Genomic DNA, 27,918 nt, shown 5'->3' on the forward strand with positions numbered 1-27,918 from the left:
TGGTCATAGTATTTTAGTAATTGAACTGTGCATTTATTTCGATTGCACATACCACAGTGTTTTTATTTGTGACGTTTTGAAAAGAAAATAGTGCTGGAAAGTGTTGAATCATTTCTGTGCAGTTCTATATTTTTACATATCATCTGGTGTTCATGTTTTGGACTCTGAGGGCCGCTATTGGTCAGTGAAATGTTTTCTGTCCGGTGTTGTCAGTCAGTGGAGTTAACTCCCCTATTACTGCGCTCTACCAGAGGAGCTGGAGAGACTGCGCTTCACACTAGGCGGTGCGACAGAGAGACACTCGTTCTGGTTCATACATGTAGATTACAAATACGAGGACGGTTCAAATAGACTGGATTAAGATAATACGTCGACTACTATCCTTCTCTTTGCTCCCCATTTACGGATACAGTGTAAGGAATTTTCGTGTTGGATTTATTTTGTTGGCTATGGAATTTGAAAGATTCCTTCAACCTAAATGCATAAGATGGCGTATGTGTTGTGGACTGCGATGGCAAGTACTGGTTTCTCTTCTGTATCTCAGTCATACTGTGAGTTCCCAAATCCGGTATTCCATTCCGGAGGAGATGAAGAAAGGCTCTCTTATCGGTAACGTAGCTCAAGACCTGGGGTTAGATTTTAAAAGGCTAAATTCGGGCCGGGCCCGTATCGTGACCGGAGAAAGCATTCAGTACACAGAGCTGAAGACAGACAAAGGGATTCTAGTCGTGAGCGAGAGAATAGACCGAGAGCAGCTTTGTGGCGACGTCACACCTTGTAGCTTCAGCTTCGAAATAATTCTAGAGAATCCGATGGAACTGCACCTCGTCACTGTAGAAATATTAGACGTTAATGATAATGCTCCCGTGTTTCAACAGAACGATATACAATTGAAAATCAGCGAATCTGCTTCTGCAGGGGCGCGCTTTGTCCTAGCAACTGCAGATGACCCTGATGTAGGCCTTAACGCCTTACAAAATTACATTCTAACACCGAATGATAATTTTGTCCTAAAACAACATACAAATCCTGACGGTACTAAATACGCTGAGATGGTTCTCCAGAAACCGTTAGACAGAGAGGAGAATCCTCGTCTCTCTTTAAAGCTAATCGCTGTAGACGGTGGAAATCCACAGAGATCTGGCTCAGTAAATATAGAGATCACTGTCCTAGATGCCAATGATAATGCGCCTGTGTTTAACCAGTCAGTGTACAGGGCTACTGTGATGGAAAACGCACCGAAAAGCACCTATATCACCACCGTGAATGCCAGTGATGCCGACAGTGGTTCCAATGGCTATATATCGTACATGTTTTCTAATTTAAAAGGCACAGTTTCCGAAACCTTCACTATTGATGCAAACACTGGTGTTATTTCCGTGTTAGGGGAAATAGATTATGAAAAATATAAGAAATACGAAATTCGAATAGATGCCACAGACCAAGGTGGCTTGACTGATTCGAGCAAAGTAATTGTTGAGGTAATTGATGTAAACGACAACGAGCCTGTAATAAGTGTCATGTCGTTCACCAGTCCAATCTCTGAAGATTCACCTCACGGTACAACCATCGGAATTATCAATGTTAAAGACCTTGACTCGGGTGAAAACGGACAGGTGAGCTGTAGCATAGACCAAAACATTCCATTCAATATAAAATCCAATGTAAGAAATTACTACACCTTGGTAACAGGCGCTGTTTTAGACCGTGAGAGCGTGTCAGAATATAACATCACTGTAGTCGCCACGGACGCAGGGTCGCCTCCTCTCTCAAGTAGAAGAACCTTTCACCTGAAGGTGTCCGACGTCAACGACAACGCACCAGTGTTTCCACAGGTAGTGTACAACTCTTATGTCGCAGAGAATAACTCTCCGGGCGTCTCTATATTTACTGTTACAGCTAAAGACACGGATTCTAATCAAAATGCCCGTATTTCCTATATTCTAGAGGATTCTGATGTCAGCGGGACTCCTGTGTCTGTTTATGTTTCCGTAAACGCAGAGAGTGGGGTCATACACGCGGTGCGCTCCTTTGATTATGAACAAATGAAACAACTAAGACTCGTGGTTAAGGCGCAGGATGGAGGCTCTCCTCCACTCAGTAGCAATGTGACTGTCATCATCTTCATCCAAGATCAGAACGACAACGCGCCTCAGGTTCTGTACCCAGTCCAGACTAGCAGCTCCCTGGTGGCTGAAATGGTGCCTCGTTCAGCAGATGTGGGCTATCTTGTTACTAAAGTGGTGGCTGTTGATGTGGACTCTGGACAGAATGCCTGGCTCTCGTATAAACTGCAGAAAGCGACAGACAGGGCGCTGTTTGAAGTGGGCTTACAGAATGGAGAAATAAGAACTATACGCCAAGTCAATGATAAAGATGCTGTGAAACAAAGGCTCACTGTTGTAGTGGAGGACAACGGGCAGCCCTCTCGTTCAGCTACAGTCAATGTTAACGTGGCGGTGGCGGACAGCTTCCCTGAAGTGCTCTCGGAGTTCACTGACTTTACGCACGACAAGGAGTACAATGACAATCTGACTTTTTACTTAGTCTTGGCTTTGGCTGTAGTCTCATTTCTGTTCATCACGTGTTTAGTGGTTATTATATCAGTGAAAATATACAGATGGAGGCAGTCTCGCATCCTCTATCATTCCAACCTCCCGGTTATTCCGTATTATCCACCGCGTTACGCAGACACTTTGGGGACAGGAACTCTACAGCACGTGTACAATTACGAGGTGTGCAGGACGACTGACTCCAGAAAGAGTGACTGTCAGTTCGCCAGACCCTGTAGTCAGAACGTACTGATAATGGACCCCAGTTCTACAGGGACGATGCAGCGGATGCAGAACGAAAAGAACATCCTGGATGAACCAGACTCCCCACTAGAGGTGAGTCTGTGGAGTTGAAATGGTATTGCTCATTCGGTTGGAATACATCTTTACATCATGTCCTTTGTAACAATTTTAGCTGCAGATGTAGAATCTTCATTTGATCTGCTCACACTGTTGCAGGACAACTTTCTTGTAGTGTATTTGAGGTTTAAAAGATCTTCTAAAGTTTGTAATTTACTTCTTTTTTTTTAAGTGTATCAATCCCAAAACATGTTTTATTAATCATAATCCACACAATAGTTCAAATGTCCTGTTTCTGCCGGATTATTATCCTGCTGTAGCAAATTGGCTCAAATAAAGATCCTACATCTATATTGCCTTAAGGTTAATTTAGTCAGTATTTGTCTAGTTAAAAGTATGGGCATAACAGCTTTTACATATTGTTGTGGTCAGCTTTGTTTTTTATTGATTGTCATTGTCAGCTGACTGTGGTTTCGAATACAGCAGAAGCAGTTACTTGTTTTCTGGTTAGTTTTGGCTTTCATATTAACCCTGATGATTTCAGCACCAATCTGTATGGACAGCGCCTCTTCTGTCATGATAGCAGCAGAGGACCCTTTCTTCCAACTGCTGTGTTTTGATGAAGTCCATATAGATTCACTAAAGAGTCGCTCAAGCAGTGTTAATTGGTTGTCATTTGTCCAAAAATTCTCAACATTAATATGTTGCTGTGTTGTTCAATAATGATTTAGAGTGAGTATCCATGGACATGCTTTTACGCACGTTCCAATCTTTGGCTGAGAGGATAAGGTGCCATGTTTTAGTATCAAATTATTGCTGTTTGCCTTGCTGGTCATCATAGTATTATAGTGATTGAACGTTGCATTTATTTCGATTTTACCTTGCACAGTGTTCATCTACTTGCTACTATATGGGAAGACAGTTGTGCTCTAAAGTGTTGAAATATTTCTACCTTTTTAGGAATTCAAATATAATCTGGTGTTCAGGTTTTAGACTCTGAGGGCCGCTGTTGATCAGTGAAACAATTTCTGTCCAGTGTTGTCAGTCAGTGGAGTTAACTCCCCTATCACTGCGCTCTACCAGAGGAGAGGGAGAGACTGCGCTTCATACGATGCGGGGCGCGACAGAGAAACACTCGGCTCTGATCGATGTTACAGATAACAAAAGGAGACTCTGAAAATAGCCAGGTTTGAAAGAATAGGTCGAATATCAGTCTTAAATTTTTTTCTTTGTTTCTGAGGATACAGTATAATACATTTTTGTATTGGATTCATTCTTTGTTGGCTATGGCATTGGAAGGATTCCTTCAACCTAAATGTGTAAAATGGCGTTTGTGTTGTGGACTGCGTTGGCAAGTACTTATTTTTCTCCTGCATCTCAATCACATTGTCAGTGGACAAATCCGGTATTCCATTCCGGAGGAGATGAAGAAAGGCTCTCTTATCGGTAACGTAGCTCAAGACCTGGGGTTAGATTTGAAACGGCTCCGAGCGGGCAGGGCTCGTATCGTGACCGGAGAAAGCATTCAGTACACGGAGCTGAAGACAGACAAAGGGATTCTAGTCGTGAGTGAGAGAATAGACCGAGAGCAGCTTTGTGGCGACGTCACACCGTGTAGCTTTAGCTTCGAAATCATTCTAGAAAATCCGATGGAGCTCCATCACATAACTATAGAAGTCTTAGATGTTAATGATCATCCTCCGATATTTAAGAAAACGGATGTTAAATTGGAAATAAGCGAGTCGGCTATCCTCGGTGCGCGCTTTGTGCTAGAAAATGCAGAAGATCCCGATGTAGGAGTTCACAGTCTACAAAATTATGTTTTAACCCCGAATGATAACTTTGCCCTCAAGCAACATGCAAATCCAGACGGTAGTAAATACGCTGAAATGATTCTTCAGAAACCGTTAGACAGAGAGGAGCATCCTCGTCTCTCTCTAAAGCTAATCGCTGTAGACGGTGGAAATCCACAGAGATCTGGCTCAGTAAATATAGAGATCACTGTCCTAGATGTCAATGACAATGCGCCTGTGTTTAACCAGTCAGTGTACAGGGCTACTGTGATGGAAAACGCTCCAAAAGACACCTATATTACCACTGTAAACGCGTCTGATGCAGACAGTGGTTCTAATGGCTATATAACGTATTCGCTGTCTAACCTGAAGGGAAATGTAGCAGATGTATTGAATATAAATGAAAACACTGGGATACTGTCAGTTGCAGGCCTGATAGATTATGAAAAAGACAAAAAATACGAATTACGGATTGAAGCTAAAGATCAGGGAGGTTTAACAGATTCGAGTAAAGTTATTGTTGAGGTCATTGACGTTAACGACAATGCACCTGTGATTAGCGTGATGTCATTCACTAGTCCAATGTCTGAAGACTCTCCTCCCGGTACAACTATTGGTATTATCAACGTTAAAGATGTCGATTCGGGTGAAAATGGACAGGTTAGCTGCAGCCTGGACCAAAACATTCCGTTCAAGATCAAATCCAATGTAAGAAATTACTACACCTTGGTAACCGACGCTGTTTTAGACCGTGAGAGCGTGTCAGAATATAACATCACTGTAGTCGCCACGGACGCAGGGTCGCCTCCTCTCTCAAGTAGAAGAACCTTTCACCTGAAGGTGTCCGACGTCAATGACAACGCCCCAGTGTTTCCACATGGCGTGTACAACTCTTATATCGCAGAGAATAACTCTCCAGGCGTCTCTATATTTACTGTTACAGCTAAAGACACGGATTCTAATCAAAATGCCCGTATTTCCTATATTCTAGAGGATTCTGATGTCAGCGGGACTCCTGTGTCTGTTTATGTTTCCGTAAACGCAGAGAGTGGGGTCATACACGCGGTGCGCTCCTTTGATTATGAACAAATGAAACAACTAAGACTCGTGGTTAAGGCGCAGGATGGAGGCTCTCCTCCACTCAGTAGCAATGTGACTGTCAATATCCTTATCCAGGACCAGAATGACAACGCGCCTCAGGTTCTGTACCCAGTCCAGACTAGCAGCTCTCTGGTGGCTGAAATGGTGCCTCGTTCAGCAGATGTGGGCTATCTTGTTACTAAAGTGGTGGCTGTTGATGTGGACTCTGGACAGAATGCCTGGCTCTCGTATAAACTGCAGAAAGCGACAGACAGGGCGCTGTTTGAAGTGGGCTTACAGAATGGAGAAATAAGAACCATACGCCAAGTCAATGATAAAGATGCTGTGAAACAAAGGCTCACTGTTGTAGTGGAGGACAACGGGCAGCCCTCTCGTTCAGCTACAGTCAATGTTAACGTGGCGGTGGCGGACAGCTTCCCTGAAGTGCTCTCGGAGTTCACTGACTTTACGCACGACAAGGAGTACAATGACAACCTGACTTTTTACTTAGTCTTGGCTTTGGCTGTAGTCTCATTTCTGTTCATCACATGTTTAGTGGTTATTATATCAGTGAAAATATACAGATGGAGACAGTCTCGCATCCTCTATCATTCCAACCTCCCGGTTATTCCGTATTATCCACCGCGTTACGCAGACACTTTGGGGACAGGAACTCTACAGCACGTGTACAATTACGAGGTGTGCAGGACGACTGACTCCAGAAAGAGTGACTGTCAGTTCGCCAGACCCTGTAGTCAGAACGTACTGATAATGGACCCCAGTTCTACAGGGACGATGCAGCGGATGCAGAACGAAAAGAACATCCTGGATGAACCAGACTCTCCATTAGAGGTGAGTTAATTGGAGTTTAAATGGTATTGCTCTTTGGGTTTGGAATATATCTTCACAGTATATCCTTTGTAACTATTTTAACTTTTGTGCCTTAAACCTGTCAGGGACAGATGTTCCGCTAGCGGAACGCCTCAGCAATATCCAATGGTAGGGCGTGGCGTGAAATACAAATACCTTAAAAATGCTATAACTTCAATTTCTCAAACATATGACTATTTTACACCATTTTAAAGACAAGACTCTCGTTAATCTAACCACATTGTCCGATTTCAAATAGGCTTTACAGCGAAAGCAAAACATTAGATTATGTCAGGAGAGTACCCTACCAAAAATAAATTACTCAGCCATTTTCAAAGCAAGCATATATGTCACAAAAACCAAAACCACAGCTAAATGCAGCACTAACCTCTGATGATCTTCATCAGATGACACTCCTAGGACATTATGTTATACAATACATGCATGTTTTGTTCAATCAAGTTCATATTTATATCAAAAACCAGCTTTTTACAATAGCATGTGATGTTCAGAACTAGCATACCCACCGCAAACTTCCGGTGATTTTACTAAATTACTCACGATAAACGTTTACAAAAAACATAACAATTATTTTAAGAACTATAGATACAGAACTCCTTTATGCAATTGTGGTGTCAGATTTTAAAATAGCTTTTTGGCGAAAGCACATTTTGCAATATTCTGAGTAGATAGCTCGGCCGTCACAGGCTAGCTAATTTGACACCCACCAAGTTTGGTGCTCACCAAACTCAGATTTACTATAAGAAAAATTGGATTACCTTTGCTGTTCTTCGTCAGAATTCACTCCCAGGACTTCTACTTCAACAACAAATGTTGTTTTGGTTCGAAATAATCCATAGTTATATCCAAATAGCTCCGTTTTGTTTGTGCGTTCATGTCAGTATCCGAAGGGTGACGCGCGGGCGCATTTTGTGACAAAAAAATTCAAAATATTCCATTACCGTACTTCGAAGCATGTCAAACGCTGTTTAAAATAAATGTTTATGCTATTTTTCTCATAAAATAGCGATAATATTCCAACCGGGAAACATTATGTTCATTCATAGACTGAAAGAAAAACATGGAGTCGTCTCGTGCACGCGCACTCCACTGTCATTGTTCCCTGCCTGACCACTCACAAAAACTCCTGCTTTTTTTCGCCCAGACTGCAGAGACGTCATTCCGCTTTCTGGCGCCTTCTGAGAGCCAATGGAAGCCTTAGAAAATGTCACGTTACAGCAGAGATGCTGTATTTTTGATAGAGATGCCCTAGAAGGACAACAAATTGTCAGACAGGGCACTTCCTGTATGGAATCTTCTCAGGTTTTGGCCTGCCATATGAGTTCTGTTATACTCACAGACACCATTCAAACAGTTTTAGAAACTTCAGAGTGTTTTCTATCCAAATCTACTAATTATATGCATATTCTAGTTTTTGGGCAGGAGTAGTAACCAGATTAAATCGGGTACGTTTTTTATTCGGCCGTGAAAATACTGCCCCCTATCCCAAACAGGTTAAGGTTCATTTACTTCATATTTCTCTAGTCAACAGTATGGGCACGTCAGTGTTACGTATTGTTGGGCTTTTATTGAATATCATTTCCATCTGAGTTCTTAGAATTGTTGTTCCGAAGTTATCGCATAAGTGCTACAATACAAGCAACTACTTATTTTCTGGTTAGTTTTGACTTTCATAGTATGCCTGATGATTTTCTTTTAATCATATGTACTACACATGCAATAAAGTAGCACTGCAAGACCGTTTCAGTGCCACTCTGTGTGGACAGCGCCTCTTCTGTCATGATAGCGGCAAAGGTCTGCTCGGCTCTATCGCACTGCTCTCTCTTCTTCCAACTGCTATGTTTTGATTAAGTCAAAATAGAGTCACTGAAGTCGCTTAAGCAGTGTTAACGGCTTGTCATGTGTCAAATAATTCTCAACATTAATATGTTGCTGTGTTGTTCAATAATGATTTAGAGTGAGTATCCATGGACATGCTTTTACGCACGTTCCAATCTTTGGCTGAGAGGATAAGGTGCCATGTTTTAGTATCAAATTATTGCTGTTTGCCTTGCTGGTCATCATAGTATTATAGTGATTTAACGTTGCATTTATTTCGATTTTACATTGCACAGTGTTCATCTACTTGCTACTATATGGGAAGACAGTTGTGTTGAAATATTTCTACCTTTTTTTAATTCAAATTTCATCTAGTGTTCATGTTTTAGACTCTGCGGGCCGCTGTTGATCAGTGAAATGATTTCTGTCCAGTGTTGTCAATCAGAAGGAGTCCCCTCCCATATCACTGCGCTCTAGCAGAGGAGAGGGAGAGACTATCTGCACTTCATACGAGGCGGGGCGCGACTGAGACAAGCTCACTCTCCACACGTGTAGGTGGATTACAGATACCACAAGAGGACGGCTCAAATATGCTTATTTAATATTATACATCGACTAACACTCTTGTCTTTCCCGTTTGAGGATACAGTATAAGGAATATTTTTGTGGGATCAATTCATTGTTGGCTATGGCTTCCGATGGATTCCTTCAACATAAATGCGTAAGATGGCGTTCGTGTTTTGGACTGCGGTGGCAAGTTCTTGTTTTACTCCTGTATTTCAGTCATATTATCAGTGGCCAAATCCGGTATTCCATTCCGGAGGAGATGAAGAAAGGCTCTCTTATCGGTAACGTAGCTCAAGACCTGGGGTTAGATTTGAAACGGCTCCGGGCGGGCCGGGCCCGTATCGTGACCGGAGAAAGCGTTCAGTACACAGAGCTGAAGACAGACAAAGGGATTCTAGTCGTGAGCGAGAGAATAGACCGAGAGCAGCTTTGTGGCGACGTCACACCGTGTAGCTTCAGCTTCGAAATGATTCTAGAGAATCCGATGGAACTGCACCTCGTCACTGTAGAAATATTAGACGTTAATGATAATGCGCCCACATTTCAACAGAACGATTTAGAATTGAAAATCAGTGAATCTGCTTCTGTGGGGGCGCGCTTTACCCTAGCAACTGCGGATGACCCGGATGTAGGATCTAATGCTTTACAAAATTACATTCTAACACCGAATGATCATTTCGTTGTCAAACAACATTCAAATGCACATGGAAAAAGATATGCAGAAATGGTGCTCCAGAAGTCGTTAGACAGAGAGGAGCATCCTCGTCTCTCTCTAAAGCTAATCGCTGTAGACGGTGGAAATCCACAGAGATCTGGCTCAGTAAATATAGAGATCACTGTCCTAGATGCCAATGATAATGCGCCTGTGTTTAACCAGTCAGTGTACAGGGCTACTGTGATGGAAAATGTACCGAAAGGCACCTATATTACAACGGTAAATGCCAGCGATGCAGACGGTGGATTGAATGGTTTAGTACATTATTCTCTTTCAAAAATGCAAAACAATGTGGACAATGTGTTTGATATTGACAAGACCACTGGCTTTATATCGCTTGTGGGACAGTTAGATTATGAAAAAGACAAGAAATACGAAGTGAGTATCGAAGCCACAGACCAAGGTGGATTGACTGACTCCAGTAAAGTTGTTGTCGATGTAATAGATGTCAACGATAATGTCCCTGTAATCAGCGTCATGTCGTTCACTAGTCCGGTCTCTGAAGATTCGCCACTCGGTACAACCATTGGTATTATTCATGTGAAAGATCTTGATTCAGGTGAAAATTGTCAGGTTAGCTGCAGCCTGGACCAAAATATTCCTTTCAATATAAAATCTAATGTAAGAAATTACTACACCTTGGTAACAGGCGCTGTTTTAGACCGTGAGAGCGTGTCAGAATATAACATCACTGTAGTCGCCACGGACGCAGGGTCGCCTCCTCTCTCAAGTAAGAGAACCTTTCACCTGAAGGTGTCCGACGTCAATGACAACGCCCCAGTGTTTCCACATGGCGTGTACAACTCTTATATCGCAGAGAATAACTCTCCAGGCGTCTCTATATTTACTGTTACAGCTAAAGACACGGATTCTAATCAAAATGCCCGTATTTCCTATATTCTAGAGGATTCTGATGTCAGCGGGACTCCTGTGTCTGTTTATGTTTCCGTAAACGCAGAGAGTGGGGTCATACACGCGGTGCGCTCCTTTGATTATGAACAAATGAAACAACTAAGACTCGTGGTTAAGGCGCAGGATGGAGGCTCTCCTCCACTCAGTAGCAATGTGACTGTCATCATCTTCATCCAAGATCAGAACGACAACGCGCCTCAGGTTCTGTACCCAGTCCAGACTAGCAGCTCTCTGGTGGCTGAAATGGTGCCTCGTTCAGCAGATGTGGGCTATCTTGTTACTAAAGTGGTGGCTGTTGATGTGGACTCTGGACAGAATGCCTGGCTCTCGTATAAACTGCAGAAAGCGACAGACAGAGCGCTGTTTGAAGTGGGCTTACAGAATGGAGAAATAAGAACTATACGCCAAGTGAATGATAAAGATGCTGTGAAACAAAGGCTCACTGTTGTAGTGGAGGACAACGGGCAGCCCTCTCGTTCAGCTACAGTCAATGTTAACGTGGCGGTGGCGGACAGCTTCCCTGAAGTGCTCTCGGAGTTCACTGACTTTACGCACGACAAGGAGTACAACGACAACCTGACTTTTTACTTAGTCTTGGCTTTGGCTGTAGTCTCATTTCTGTTCATCACATGTTTAGTGGTTATTATATCAGTGAAAATATACAGATGGAGACAGTCTCGCATCCTCTATCATTCCAACCTCCCGGTTATTCCGTATTATCCACCGCGTTACGCAGACACTTTGGGGACAGGAACTCTACAGCACGTGTACAATTACGAGGTGTGCAGGACGACTGACTCCAGAAAGAGTGACTGTCAGTTCACCAGACCCTGTAGTCAGAACGTACTGATAATGGACCCCAGTTCTACAGGGACGATGCAGCGGATGCAGAACGAAAAGAACATCCTGGATGAACCAGACTCGCCGGTGGAGGTGAGTCTGTTGCAGTTTTAATGGTATTGCTCATTAGGTTGGAATACATCTTCTCAGTTTTCCTTCGTAACTCTTTGAACTTTTGTGCCCTAAGGTTCATTTACTCAGTATTTCTCTTGTCATCACAGTATATGGGTCAATCAGTTAAGTATTGTTGCGGTTAGTTTGGGTTTTATAGAATTCCTTTGCCAGCGGTTTTGGACTGTGGGTAGCAATACCAAGTGCTACAATAGAAGCATTAACATGTTTTCTGATTATTTGGTTTTTTTATATTATGCCTACTTTTTTTTCTCATAACTCGGCCGTTTCAGCCCCACTCTGTGTGGACACCGCAAATTCTGTCATGATAGAAGCAGAGTTCTGATACGTTCTCTTACACTTTTCTCCCTAGTTCCAACTACTGTGTATTTATTAAGTCACTATAGGGTGGCTTTTAGTGTTGACTGCTTTTCATTTCAACTAACTCTCAACATAGGTATTTTACCGTATTGTTCAATAATGGTTTGGATGGTGGATCCATGGAAATTGTTTACGCACGTTCCAATCTAGCGCTGACTGAATAGGGTGACATGTTTTAGTAGGCTATCGAATTATTGCCACTTGCCTCGCTGGTCGTAGTATCATAGTGATTGAACGATGCGTTCATTTATATTGCGCCACAGTGTTCAACTTACCTGTTTGGAACGGGAGGAGTACTGTAAAGTGTTGAATAATTTCTACGTTTTAATGAATTCAAATATAATCTGGTGTTCATGTTTTAGACTCTGAGGGCCGCTGTTGATCAGTGAAATAATTTCTGTCCAGTGTTGTCAGTCAGTGGAGTTAACTCCCCTATCACTGCGCTCTACCAGAGGAGAGGGAGAGACTCTGCGCTTCATACGATGCGGGCGGGACAGAGAAACACTCTGTGTATTACTGTTTAAGTAGAAGGGACGGTGAAAATAGCCTGGATTGAAACAAAACGTTACATATTACTCCTCTCTTTGCTCAACGTTTCTGAGGATACAGTGGAAGGAATTTTCCTGTGGGATTTATTCTTCGTTGGCTATGGCATTTGAAGGATTCTATCAACCTAAATGCGTAAGATGGCGTTCATGTTGTGGACTGCGGTGGCAAGTACTTATTTTTCTCCTGCATCTCAATCATATTGTCAGAGGCCAAATCCGGTATTCCATTCCGGAGGAGATGAAGAAAGGCTCTGTTATCGGTAACGTAGCTCAAGACCTGGGGTTAGATTTGAAACGGCTCCGAGCGGGCCGGGCTCGTATCGTGACCGGAGAAAGCGTTCAGTACACAGAGCTGAAGACAGACAAAGGGATTCTAGTCGTGAGCGAGAGAATAGACCGAGAACAGCTTTGTACTGACGTCACGCCGTGTAGCTTCAGCTTCGAAATCATTCTAGAGAATCCGATGGAACTGCACCTAGTCACTGTAGAAATATTAGATGTAAATGATCATGCGCCCGTTTTTCCAAATAAAGATATTCATTTTGAAATCAGCGAATCGGCCACAGTTGGAGCTAGGTTTCCGCTAGAGAGTGCAGAGGATCCCGATGTAGGACTCAACGCCCTACAAAATTACATTTTAACTCCCAATGATTATTTCATTCTAAAAAAGCATGCGAATCCAGACGGTAGTAAATATGCTGAGATGTTCCTCCAGAAGTCGTTAGACAGAGAAGAGCATCCTCGTCTCTCTTTAAAGCTAATCGCTGTAGACGGTGGAAATCCGCAGAGATCTGGCTCAGTAAATATAGAGATCACTGTCCTAGATGTAAATGATAACGCGCCTGTGTTTAACCAGTCAGTGTACAGGGCTACTGTGATGGAAAACGCCCCAAAAGGGACATATATCACAACCGTGAATGCCAGTGACGCAGACGGTGGATCGAACGGCGAAATAGCATACAGTTGTTCAAAGTTAAAGGGCACCATAGCGGACATATTTATCATTAATGAGAACACCGGAATCATATCTGTTTCGGGTCAGATAGATTATGAGAAAAATAAGAAGTACGAGGTTAGAGTTGAAGCTAAAGACCAGGGAGGTTTAACAGACTCGAGTAAAGTTGTCATTGAAGTTATTGATGTTAATGACAACGCACCAGTTATAAACGTCATGTCTTTCTCCAGCCCTGTGTCTGAAGATGCTCCTCCTGGCACCACTATTGCTATTATAAATGTTAAAGATAATGATTCAGAGAGAAATGGACAGATTACATGCTCTATAGATACTAAACTCCCATTTAAGATCAAATCCTCAATGGCTAATTACTACAATGTTATAACAGATTCGATTTTTGACCGAGAAGCGGTGCCCGAATACAACATAACCATAACAGCGACAGATTCTGGTTCGCCTCCTCTCTCTAGCGCCAGGGCTTTACACCTTAGAATCTCTGATGTAAATGACAATGCCCCATTGTTCGATAAAGGTCCCTACTCTGCTTACGTCACAGAGAATAACTCTCCTGGAATGTCCATATTTACTGTCAGCGCGCGGGACTCTGATTGGAATCAGAACGCGAGAATATCGTACCTGTTGGAGGACACGCAGATCAGTGGAACTCCAGTCTCTACTTATATATCAATTAACTCTGAAACAGGAGTTTTACATGCGGTGCGCTCCTTTGATTATGAACAAATAAAACAGCTTAAACTCGTGGTTAAGGCGCAGGATGGAGGCTCTCCTCCTCTCAGTAGCAATGTGACTGTGAAAATAATGATCCAGGACCAGAACGACAACGCGCCTCAGGTTCTGTACCCAGTCCAGACTAGCAGCTCTCTGGTGGCTGAAATGGTGCCTCGTTCAGCAGATGTGGGCTATCTTGTTACTAAAGTGGTGGCTGTTGATGTGGACTCTGGACAGAATGCCTGGCTCTCGTATAAACTGCAGAAAGCGACAGACAGGGCGCTGTTTGAAGTGGGCTTACAGAATGGTGAAATAAGAACCGTACGTCAAGTGAATGATAAAGATGCCATGAAACAAAGGCTCACTGTTGTAGTGGAGGACAACGGGCAGCCCTCTCGTTCAGCTACAGTCAATGTTAACGTGGCGGTGGCGGACAGCTTCCCTGAAGTGCTCTCGGAGTTCACTGACTTTACGCACGACAAGGAGTACAATGACAATATGACTTTTTACTTAGTCTTGGCTTTGGCTGTAGTCTCATTTCTGTTCATCACCTGTTTAGTGGTTATTATATCAGTGAAAATATACAGATGGAGACAGTCTAGGATCCTCTATCATTCCAACCTCCCGGTTATTCCGTATTATCCACCGCGTTACGCAGACACTTTGGGGACAGGAACTCTACAGCACGTGTACAATTACGAGGTGTGCAGGACGACTGACTCCAGAAAGAGTGACTGTCAGTTCGCCAGACCCTGTAGTCAGAACGTACTGATAATGGACCCCAGTTCTACAGGGACGATGCAGCGGATGCAGAGTGAACAGAACATCCTGGATGAACCAGACTCCCCACTAGAGGTCTGTTGTATTTGAATAATTATGTTGTCCCTAAAACTATGATTTCCGTGTGTATGTTTTAGGACCATGGTGTGATTTGACCTATTAGAAATCGAACTTGCATACCTGGTAGGTTTCAATGGTCAGAAATGCTGTTTATTTCAATAATATGTGGCCATTTCAGCACCAAGGCCACGGACAGCTTTATTTCAATATGTAGTCTGTAATACATCCGTTTCACTCTTATAGTAGAAGTTTTACTCAACGCGTATTTTTGTTAGATTTTCTTTGTCCACATCTCACCTTCATGTTGGTTTCCGTTCGTCATTGATACATTGGCTTATTTTTTTATATAGCATCATATTATTTCCCCAAATGTTTCATATTTTTCTTGTGAATATCTGTAGTTCAGTGGATTGAACTCAGAGGGACGCTGTTGGTCAGTGTCTTACAATTTTAGAGCGGATTTGTAGCCGAACCTCCACCATTATCTCGACGTATTAAGAGAGAGAAACTGCTACACGCAGAGCGCAAAGTCCAGGTCACAGAGAACACCAAGCACCGAGACAACGAGCTGCGATTCTTTTGTTCCAGAATTTTCTTCAGGATTGTTGAGGCATTTACCTTTGATTTTTTATTTTTACTAAAAACGAATGGAATTTGACTGACTTCTTAACGGACAATAAGGTTTGTATTGTTTGATATCATACGGAAAATGTCGGACAGAACAATGACACGGCAAGTACTGTTGTTTATCTCGGTCCTCTCTCTCAGTTCAGTGCACGGGCAGGTCAGTTACTCCATTCCGGAGGAAATGGCGAAAGGCTCTTTAGTCGGTAACATAGCGCAGGATTTGGGTTTAGATATCAAAAGACTGAAATCAGGTAAAGCTCGTATTTATACTGGAGACAGCGCAGAATACATCGAGCTGAATAAAGAAAGGGGAGTTCTCCTTATCAGAGAGAGAATAGACCGTGAAGCTCTCTGCGGACAGACGACGCCTTGTGCACTGCATTTGCAAATACTTTTAGAGAATCCCATGGAATTTTACAGCATAACAGTTGAGTTAACCGATATAAATGATAATTCGCCTACTTTTGAAAAGAGTGAAATGAAATATGAAATAGGCGAGTCCGCTTTATCGGGAACCAGGATTGTCTTAGAAAGAGCAATTGATGACGACGTTGGCGTTAACGGTCTTCATAGCTATTCTCTGAAACCGTCCGATAATTTCATTTTAAAAACTCAAAATTTGCCAAATGGTGGTAAAAATGTTGAAATGGTTTTGCAGACGCCTCTAGACCGAGAGAAACAGGATCAGATATCGCTGACATTAACAGCGTTAGATGGAGGAGAGCCTCAGCTATCAGGAACAATGCGAATCATCATCACTGTACTAGACGCCAATGATAACGCACCTGTCTGTTCCCAAGCGGTTTATAAGGCCAGCGTATTGGAGAACGCGATTAAAGGAACTGTTTTAACCACAGTCACTGCGTTTGACGCTGATCAAGGTTCATATGGAACAGTTACCTATCATCTTCCACAATCTGGAGCAGCCCAACTATTTGAGATTGGTAAAGAGGATGGAGTGGTCAAATTAAACCTGAATATTGATTACGAAAGAACTAAACATTATCAGATTGACGTTCAAGCCAGAGACCAAGGAGGTAACACCGATTCTTGTAAAGTAATTATTGACGTAATCGATATAAATGACAACAAACCTTCCATCAACATTATGTCAAAAACAAATAGCATATCTGAGGATGCTAAACCTGACACGGTCGTAACAATGATGAATATTCAAGACCCAGATTCTGATGGAAATGGTAAAGTGCAGTGCTCTATTGAAGACAATATTCCCTTTGTGATGAGATCGACCTCAAACAATTTCTATAGCCTAGTAACTGACAGTGACTTGGACCGAGAGAGAGACTCTGAGTACAACATCAGTGTGACGTGCTCTGATGAGGGCGCGCCCTCGCTCTCCAGCAGCGTCACTCTCACCTTACAGATATCAGATGTGAACGACAACGCGCCTGTCTTTGAGAGGAGCTCATATGAGGCCTACATTATAGAAAACAACACACCGGGCCTCTCTATATTCACAGTGGAAGCCAGAGACGCTGACTGGAACCAGAATGCCCGTGTTTCTTACATACTGGAGGACTCCTCGGTTAACGGAGTGCCCGTCTCCTCATATTTGTCCGTTAGTGCTGATAGTGGAGTCATACATGCAGTGCGCTCTTTTGACTACGAGCAGATCAAGGATTTCCAGTTCCGCGTAAAAGCGCAGGATGGAGGCTCCCCTCCTCTCAGTAGCAATGTGACTGTGAAAATAATGATCCAGGACCAGAACGACAACGCGCCTCAGGTTCTGTACCCAGTCCAGACTAGCAGCTCTCTGGTGGCTGAAATGGTGCCTCGTTCAGCAGATCTGGGCTATCTTGTTACTAAAGTGGTGGCTGTTGATGTGGACTCTGGACAGAATGCCTGGCTCTCGTATAAACTGCAGAAAGCGACAGACAGGGCGCTGTTTGAAGTGGGTTCACAGAATGGGGAAATAAGAACCATACGCCAAGTCAATGATAAAGATGCTGTGAAACAAAGGCTCACTGTTGTAGTGGAGGACAACGGGCAGCCCTCTCGTTCAGCTACAGTCAATGTTAACGTGGCGGTGGCGGACAGCTTCCCTGAAGTGCTCTCGGAGTTCACTGACTTTACGCACGACAAGGAATACAATGACAACCTGACTTTTTACTTAGTCTTGGCTTTGGCTGTAGTCTCATTTCTGTTCATCACATGTTTAGTGGTTATTATATCAGTGAAAATATACAGATGGAGACAGTCTCGCATCCTCTATCATTCCAACCTCCCGGTTATTCCGTATTATCCACCGCGTTACGCAGACACTTTGGGGACAGGAACTCTACAGCACGTGTACAATTACGAGGTGTGCAGGACGACTGACTCCAGAAAGAGTGACTGTCAGTTCGCCAGACCCTGTAGTCAGAACGTACTGATAATGGACCCCAGGTCTACAGGGACGATGCAGCGGATGCAGAGTGAAAAGAACATCCTGGATGAACCAGACTCACCAATAGAGGTCTGTTATCTATTTCCATTTGTATCCATTTACATCTTTAAATGCATGTTTCGCGTTGATTTTCTCCCCACTGTCCGAGAAGCTCATCTTTCCATTGTTATTGCACTTTCAGCACCACAGTCACGGACAGCGGCGCTTTGCAAATAGGGTGACTTGCCTTGTAGCTGAATTCTCGTTGATGGTAAAGATAATACCGTCCTTTAAAGATCAATCAAACATATCCTTTGTATTTCATAACATTCATGATAGGCTACGGGTATTCCATGCACAACATTCCATCCATTTCCTGTTTAACCTGCAAGTCTAACATTGTGTTCTGTTGTATTGTAATTCCATGCGGAGTGTGTGGGGATAGGCTGAGACTTTCTCCACATCTCTCCGGGATCTTTGTGTACATTTGGCCTACATGCATTGACCAAGATAATTCATTGATATAGTCTTTATGGTTACCTCTCTTATGTGGGCTCTTACGTTCCCAACTTACCTGGGGTGTTTTTCTTTCTTTGTTCAAATCTGTAATTTAATAGTCTGAACTCTGAGGGACGCTGTTGGTCAGTGTGTTGCTGTTTTAGAGCAGATTTGGAGCAGCACCTCCCCCATTATCTCGATATATTAGAGAGGAAAGAGTCGCACGCAGAGCACCAAGTCCAGGTTACCGGAGAACACTAAGTACGGAGACAACGAGCTGCGATTCTTTTGTTCAGGCGAGACGATTTTTGGACACATTGTGCTTTGTTTATCAGCACTGAAACCAAACTGAATATTACAGACTGTTTTACGGATTATAACCTGCTTGTTGTTTCATGGTGAAGGGAAAATGTCGGACAGAACAATGACACGGCAAGTACTGTTGTTTATCTCGGTCCTCTCTCTCAGTTCAGTGCACGGGCAGGTCAGTTACTCCATTCCGGAGGAAATGGCGAAAGGCTCTTTAGTCGGTAACATAGCGCAGGATTTGGGTTTAGATATCAAAAGACTGAAATCAGGTAAAGCTCGTATTTATACTGGAGACAGCGCAGAATACATCGAGCTGAATAAAGAAAGGGGAGTTCTCCTTATCAAAGAGAGAATAGACCGTGAAGCGCTCTGCGGACAGACTACACCTTGTGCACTGCATTTTCAGATTATTCTGGAGAATCCAATGGAATTTTACAGCATCACAGTTGAAATAACGGATACCAATGATAATGCTCCGGTTTTTAAAAGGAATGCAATGACATTTGAAATAAGCGAGTCTGCTTTAACGGGTGCTAGATTCGTCTTGGAGAGAGCGATTGATAATGACGTAGGTATAAATGGCCTTCAAAGCTACTACCTTAGACCCACTGATCATTTTATTTTAAAACCGAATAGTAAAATTGGTAGTAGTAAAAACGTAGAGATGGTTTTACAGAAACCTCTAGACCGAGAGAAACAGGATCAGATATCGCTGACATTAACAGCGTTAGATGGAGGAGAGCCCCAGCTATCAGGAACAATGCAGATAATCATCACTGTACTTGACGCCAATGATAACGCACCTGTTTGTGCCGAGGCAGAGTATACGGCCAGTATATCAGAAGTTGCTCCTAAAGGCACCGTTTTAACCACAATCAGTGCATCTGATGCTGATCAAGGTCCTAACGGAAGGGTTACATACTCTATATCGAATACTGCTGAGGGTGCTGCTGAACTATTTGAGGTAGACGAAACATATGGCGTTATGAGATTAATTGGGAATATTGATTATGAAAAAATGAAACATTATGAGGTAGACGTTCAGGCTACAGACCAGGGAGGACACTCTGACGCGTGCAAAGTGATTATTGAAGTAATGGATACGAATGATAACAAACCATCCATTAATACCATGTCAAAGACAAATAGTATATCTGAGGATGCTACACCTGGGACTGTAGTAACAATGATGAATATTCAAGACCCTGATTCTGGTGAAAATGGCAGGGTGCAGTGCTCTATGAACGAAAACATTCCTTTTGCGATGAAATCAACATCGAATTATTTCTTTACTGTAGTAACTGACAGTGACTTGGACCGAGAGAGAGACTCTGAGTACAACATCAGTGTGACGTGCTCTGATGAGGGCGTGCCCTCGCTCTCCAGCAGCGTCACTCTCACCTTACAGATATCAGATGTGAACGACAACGCGCCTGTCTTTGAGAGGAGCTCATATGAGGCCTACATTATAGAAAACAACACACCGGGCCTCTCTATATTCACAGTGAAAGCCAGAGACGCTGACTGGAACCAGAATGCCCGTGTTTCCTACATACTGGAGGACTCCTCGGTTAACGGAGTGCCCGTCTCCTCATATGTGTCCGTTAGTGCTGATAGTGGAGTCATACATGCAGTGCGCTCTTTTGACTACGAGCAGATCAAGGATTTCCAGTTCCGCGTAAAAGCGCAGGATGGAGGCTCCCCTCCTCTCAGTAGCAATGTGACTGTGAAAATAATGATCCAGGACCAGAACGACAACGCGCCTCAGGTTCTGTATCCAGTCCAGACTAGCAGCTCTCTGGTGGCTGAAATGGTACCTCGTTCAGCAGATGTGGGCTATCTTGTTACTAAAGTGGTGGCTGTTGATGTGGACTCTGGACAGAATGCCTGGCTCTCGTATAAACTGCAGAAAGCGACAGACAGGGCGCTGTTTGAAGTGGGTTCACAGAATGGAGAAATAAGAACTGTACGCCAAGTCAATGATAAAGATGCTGTGAAACAAAGGCTCACTGTTGTAGTGGAGGACAACGGGCAGCCCTCTCGTTCAGCTACAGTCAATGTTAACGTGGCGGTGGCGGACAGCTTCCCTGAAGTGCTCTCGGAGTTCACTGACTTTACGCACGACAAGGAGTACAATGACAACCTGACTTTTTACTTAGTCTTGGCTTTGGCTGTAGTCTCATTTCTGTTCATCACGTGTTTAGTGGTTATTATATCAGTGAAAATATACAGATGGAGACAGTCTCGCATCCTCTATCATTCCAACCTCCCGGTTATTCCGTATTATCCACCGCGTTACGCAGACACTTTGGGGACAGGAACTCTACAGCACGTGTACAATTACGAGGTGTGCAGGACGACTGACTCCAGAAAGAGTGACTGTCAGTTCACCAGACCCTATAGTCAGAACGTACTGATAATGGACCCCAGTTCTACAGGGACGATGCAGCGGATGCAGAGCGAAAAGAACATCCTGGATGAACCAGACTCCCCAACAGAGGTCTGTTATTTTTGAGTCATTATCTTTTCCCTAATACCACTTTTTCAATGTGTATCCTATGTCTAAATGTGTTAGGCGATTTTTGTTTGAAATTTAATCCGTCAGAAATGCTCTTCATTCCACCAATAAGTGTTTATTTCAGTCCCAAGGCCATGGACAGCAGCACTTTCAAATAGGCTCTATTTCAATAGGTAGCTTGTAGCTTCCTATATTAACATAATATCACGGAACGTGTCTTTCGTTTCTCCACATCCCTCAGACATATTGATTTGCATGTGTTATTCATTCATGAGGCTATGTGTGTTGATATAGCATCATAGTGCTATATTTGATTTCACGGACAATCAAACCATCTCAAACATGTTGGAATATTTCTCGTTTTCTGTAGTTCATTGCATTGAACTCAGAGGGACGCTGTTGGTCAGTGTGTTGCCGTTTTAGATTTATTTACAGCAGTACCTCCCCAATCATCTCGGTATATTGGAGAGAGAAAGAGTCGCACGCAGAGCGCAGAGTCCGGGTTATAGAGAACATTAAGCACGGAACGAGCTGCGATTCTTTTGTTCCAGAGATACGGATTATTGGCGGAAGATTGTGTTATTTTCTGGATTTACGTGAAACGGAATATTGCAAACTGCTTAACGGACCTTTACGGTATTTGTGATTTAATTGTGCAGTGAGAAATGTCGGACAGAACAATGACACGGCAAGTACTGTTGTTTATCTCGGTCCTCTCTCTCAGTTCAGTGCACGGGCAGGTCAGTTACTCCATTCCGGAGGAAATGGCGAAAGGCTCTTCAGTCGGTAACATAGCGCAGGATTTGGGTTTAGATATCAAAAGACTGAAGTCGGGTAGAGCTCGTATACACTTTGGAAACAGCGCAGAATACATCGAGCTGAATAAAGAAAAGGGAGTTCTCCTTATCAAAGAGAGAATAGACCGCGAAGCGCTTTGCGTGCAGACGACGCCTTGTGCTTTGCACTTTCAAATTATTATGGAGAACCCAATAGAATTTTATCGAATCACTATTGAGATCATCGATATGAATGATAATGCTCCAGTTTTCCAAAAGGATTCAATGAAATTCGAAATAAGCGAATCAGCTGTGACCGGAGCTAAATTTGTACTAGAAAGAGCTTTTGATTCTGATATTGGAAGAAATGGACTTCAAAGCTACTCCCTTAATCCAACGGATCATTTCGTTCTGAAATTACATGGGCAAGATGATGGAAGTAAAAAGGTAGAGATGGTTTTGCAGAAGCCCCTCGACCGAGAGAAACAGGAGCAGATATCGTTAGTGCTAACCGCCCTCGATGGAGGTGAGCCTAAGATGTCTGGAACAGTGCAGATACACGTCACTGTGTTGGATGCAAACGACAACGCTCCGGTTTTTACGCAGGCAATATATAAGGCCAGTTTGGTGGAAAATTCACAGAGGGGTACATTATTAACTACAGTTAGTGCAACTGATATAGACAATGGATCAAATGGTTTAGTCACTTACTCAATATCAAGTAGCAAAGTTGGTATTTTGGACTTATTTCAAATAAACGAGAGTAATGGCGAGGTGCGTTTGATAGGCAAGGTCGACTATGAAACAGCTAAACATTACCAGATTGACATAGAAGCAAAAGATCAAGGCGGTCTTTCAGACTCCAGTAAATTAGTAGTGGACATTGTAGACGTTAACGACAACAGCCCTTTGATTGACATGATGTCAACTTCTAAAACAATACCAGAAAATGTCCCTCCCCAGACTATTATCGCTGTAATGAGTGTCCACGACCCAGACTCTGATAATAACGGAGTGGTGAATTGTGTTTTGAGTGAAAACATTCCTTTCACCATTCAATCTACATCTAACGGATTCTATAGCCTAGTAACGGACAGTGACTTGGACCGAGAGAGAGACTCTGAGTACAACATCAGTGTGACGTGCTCTGATGAGGGCGTGCCCTCGCTCTCCAGCAGCGTCACTCTCACCTTACAGATATCAGATGTGAATGACAACGCGCCTGTCTTTGAGAGGAGCTCATATGAGGCCTACATTATAGAAAACAACACACCGGGCCTCTCTATATTCACAGTGAAAGCCAGAGACGCTGACTGGAACCAGAATGCCCGTGTTTCTTACATACTGGAGGACTCCTCGGTTAACGGAGTGCCCGTCTCCTCATATGTGTCCGTTAGTGCTGATAGTGGAGTCATCCATGCAGTGCGCTCTTTTGACTACGAGCAGATCAAGGATTTCCAGTTCCGCGTAAAAGCGCAGGATGGAGGCTCCCCTCCTCTCAGTAGCAATGTGACTGTGAAAATAATGATCCAGGACCAGAACGACAACGCGCCTCAGGTTCTGTACCCAGTCCAGACTAGCAGCTCTCTGGTGGCTGAAATGGTGCCTCGTTCAGCAGATGTGGGCTATCTTGTTACTAAAGTGGTGGCTGTTGATGTGGACTCTGGACAGAATGCCTGGCTCTCGTATAAACTGCAGAAAGCGACAGACAGGGCGCTGTTTGAAGTGGGCTTACAGAATGGAGAAATAAGAACTATACGCCAAGTCAATGATAAAGATGCTGTGAAACAAAGGCTCACTGTTGTAGTGGAGGACAACGGGCAGCCCTCTCGTTCAGCTACAGTCAATGTTAACGTGGCGGTGGCGGACAGCTTCCCTGAAGTGCTCTCGGAGTTCACTGACTTTACGCACGACAAGGAGTACAATGACAACCTGACTTTTTACTTAGTCTTGGCTTTGGCTGTAGTCTCATTTCTGTTCATCACCTGTTTAGTGGTTATTATATCAGTGAAAATATACAGATGGAGACAGTCTCGCATCCTCTATCATTCCAACCTCCCGGTTATTCCGTATTATCCACCGCGTTACGCAGACACTTTGGGGACAGGAACTCTACAGCACGTGTACAATTACGAGGTGTGCAGGACGACTGACTCCAGAAAGAGTGACTGTCAGTTCGCCAGACCCTGTAGTCAGAACGTACTGATAATGGACCCCAGTTCTACAGGGACGATGCAGCGGATGCAGAGTGAACAGAACATCCTGGATGAATCAGACTCGCCATTGGAGGTCTGTTATATTTAAATAATGAATTTTTCCCTACAACTATATTTTTCTGTGTAATGCATTTTGTAATCGTCTTTAACTGTTTTTACATCGAGTCTTTACATTTGGAAGCTTTCCGTGGGAAGAAATGCTGTTCATTCCCCCGATGTGGCCAATTCAGCACCACTGAGATGGACAGCGGTGCTTTGCAAAGAGGGACCTTTGACATAGGATACGGTGAATTGTATTGACGTCTTCACCGTTGTCAAGATCATGCAAACATTTTCCATAATAATAATTCACTTCATAAATCTATATGAGTAATTGTGTATTTGTATAGAAACCACACTACCATGCATCCAGTTCTCTAAAGTTGTGTTCTGTTGTGATGGAGTCCTATAGTTTCAGCCACGTTCATCTTGTTTGAGATGACTTGTCCACATCCTGTGGCATCTGTGTTTAGAGTTGTTCATGTGTTAATATATCCCACATGACTGGGTTGGGTAAAACATGATTGGGCTGTACATCATTTTTTGGAGACTCAAACCTTCCCAAACATTTTCGAATTGTTTCTTTCTTAAGAACAGCTGTAGTTCAGTGCATTGAACTCAGAGGGACGCTGTTGGTCAGTGTGTTGCCGTTTTAGAGCAGATTGGCAGCAGTACCTCCCCGTCATCTCGATATATTAGAGAGGGAAAGAGCCGCGCGCAGAACGCTGTAGTCCGGGTTATAGAGAACACTAAGCACGGAGACACCAAGCTGCGCTTCTTTTGTTCCAGCGATAAGGATTATTGGAAGACATTATTGTTATTTTCTGGATTTATATTTAACAGAATATTTAAAATTGCTTAACGGATTGCATAGTGGTTGTGGTTTAATGGTGAAGGGAAAATGTCGGACAGAACAATGGCACGGCAAGTACTGTTGTTTATCTCGGTCCTCTCTCTCAGTTCAGTGCACGGGCAGGTCAGTTACTCCATTCCGGAGGAAATGGCGAAAGGCTCTTTAGTCGGTAACATAGCGCAGGATTTGGGTTTGGATATAAAACGACTAAAATCAGGTAATGCTCGTATTCACGTTGGAAACAGCGCAGAATACATTGAGCTGAATAAAGAAAGGGGAGTTCTCCTTATCAAAGAGAGAATAGACCGTGAGGGGATGTGCAGACAGACGACGCCTTGCGCACTACATTTTCAGATTATTATGGAGAACCCAATAGAATTTTATCGAGTCACAATTGAGATTACCGATATCAATGATAATGCTCCTCTTTTCAAAAAAGATGCAATGAAATTCGAAATAAGTGAATCAGCTGTGATCGGTTCTAAATTTGTCTTGGAAAGAGCTTTTGATTCTGATATAGGAGCAAATGGACTCCAAAGCTACTCCCTTAATCCTACCGAACATTTTATTTTAAAATTACAAGGTCAGGCTGACGGGAGTAAAAAAGTAGAGATGGTTTTACAGAAGCCTTTAGACCGAGAGAAACAGGAGCAGATATCGTTAGTGTTAACCGCCCTCGATGGAGGTGAGCCTCAGCTGTCTGGTACTGTGCAGATTCACGTCACTGTGTTGGATGCAAATGACAACGCTCCGGTTTTTACGCAGGCAATATATAAGGCCAGTTTGGTGGAAAATTCACAGAGGGGTACATTATTAACTACAGTTAGTGCAACTGATATAGACAATGGATCAAACGGTTTAGTCACTTACTCGATATCAAGTAGTATCGATGGTATTTTGGATCTATTTGAAATAGATGAAAGCAATGGCGAGGTGCGTTTGATAGGCAAGGTCGACTATGAAACAGCTAAACATTACCAGATTGACATAGAAGCAAAAGATCAAGGCGGTCTTTCAGACTCCAGTAAATTAGTAGTGGACATTGTAGACGTTAACGACAACAGCCCTTTGATTGACATGATGTCAACTTCTAAAACAATACCAGAAAATGTCCCTCCCCAGACTATTATCGCTGTAATGAGTGTCCACGACCCAGACTCTGATAATAACGGAGTGGTGAATTGTGTTTTGAGTGAAAACATTCCTTTCACCATTCAATCTACATCTAACGGATTCTATAGCCTAGTAACTGACAGTGACTTGGACCGAGAGAGAGACTCTGAGTACAACATCAGTGTGACGTGCTCTGATGAGGGCGTGCCCTCGCTCTCCAGCAGCGTCACTCTCACCTTACAGATATCAGATGTGAATGACAACGCGCCTGTCTTTGAGAGGAGCTCATATGAGGCCTACATTATAGAAAACAACACACCGGGCCTCTCTATATCCACAGTGAAAGCCAGAGACGCTGACTGGAACCAGAATGCCCGTGTTTCTTACATACTGGAGGACTCCTCGGTTAACGGAGTGCCCGTCTCCTCATATGTGTCCGTTAGTGCTGATAGTGGAGTCATCCATGCAGTGCGCTCTTTTGACTACGAGCAGATCAAGGATTTCCAGTTCCGCGTAAAAGCGCAGGATGGAGGCTCCCCTCCTCTCAGTAGCAATGTGACTGTGAAAATAATGATCCAGGACCAGAACGACAACGCGCCTCAGGTTCTGTACCCAGTCCAGACTAGCAGCTCTCTGGTGGCTGAAATGGTGCCTCGTTCAGCAGATGTGGGCTATCTTGTTACTAAAGTGGTGGCTGTTGATGTGGACTCTGGACAGAATGCCTGGCTCTCGTATAAACTGCAGAAAGCGACAGACAGGGCGCTGTTTGAAGTGGGATTACAGAATGGAGAAATAAGAACTATACGTCAAGTCAATGATAAAGATGCTGTGAAACAAAGGCTCACTGTTGTAGTGGAGGACAACGGGCAGCCCTCTCGTTCAGCTACAGTCAATGTTAACGTGGCGGTGGCGGACAGCTTCCCTGAAGTGCTCTCGGAGTTCACTGACTTTACGCACGACAAGGAGTACAATGACAATCTGACTTTTTACTTAGTCTTGGCTTTGGCTGTAGTCTCATTTCTGTTCATCACATGTTTAGTGGTTATTATATCAGTGAAAATATACAGATGGAGACAGTCTCGCATCCTCTATCATTCCAACCTCCCGGTTATTCCGTATTATCCACCGCGTTACGCAGACACTTTGGGGACAGGAACTCTACAGCACGTGTACAATTACGAGGTGTGCAGGACGACTGACTCCAGAAAGAGTGACTGTCAGTTCGCCAGACCCTGTAGTCAGAACGTACTGATAATGGACCCCAGTTCTACAGGGACGATGCAGCGGATGCAGAACGAAAAGAACATCCTGGATGAACCAGACTCGAAATTGGAGGTCTGTTATATTTAAATAATTTATTTTCCCTCAAAGCTATATCTGTATGTCAATTTTTTTGTTTAATCGTGTTTAACTGTTTACAATCGAGTCTTTTAATTTGGAAACTGTCCGTGTACATATGCTATTCATTCCGCTGATGTTGTAAATTCATCACCAACTGACATGGATAGTTCGCTGTTATAAGAATTCAATTCCTAAATCTGTATCAGTCAT

The 27,918-nt window shown here is 43.4% G+C and overlaps 2 protein-coding genes across 19 annotated transcripts in view; both read left to right on the plus strand.

Moving 5' to 3' along the window:
- LOC106604876 (protocadherin gamma-C5) overlaps positions 1-27,918 on the plus strand; it is a 190,867-nt gene that overhangs the window by 61,841 nt on the left and 101,108 nt on the right. For 2 of the 18 annotated variants that reach the window (XM_014199976.2, XM_045718200.1), the window contains exon 1: positions 24,452-27,702. The exons of 5 other annotated variants lie outside the window; for them this stretch is intronic. In XM_014199976.2, coding sequence (XP_014055451.2) covers positions 25,303-27,702 — 2,400 coding nt within the window. In that variant the 5' untranslated portion in view covers positions 24,452-25,302. 11 more of the 18 variants (XM_045718188.1, XM_045718192.1, XM_045718208.1 and 8 more) reach the window with 11 other exon arrangements.
- Positions 12,453-15,077, plus strand: LOC123743101 (protocadherin gamma-A3-like). The gene has a single exon (XM_045718214.1). It carries the CDS (start codon positions 12,609-12,611, stop codon positions 15,060-15,062), a length of 2,454 nt encoding a protein of 817 aa, XP_045574170.1. The 5' UTR covers positions 12,453-12,608; the 3' UTR covers positions 15,063-15,077.

The sequence above is a fragment of the Salmo salar genome, chromosome ssa05, assembly GCF_905237065.1.
Source record: "Salmo salar chromosome ssa05, Ssal_v3.1, whole genome shotgun sequence".
Taxonomy (NCBI): Eukaryota; Metazoa; Chordata; class Actinopteri; order Salmoniformes; family Salmonidae; genus Salmo; species Salmo salar.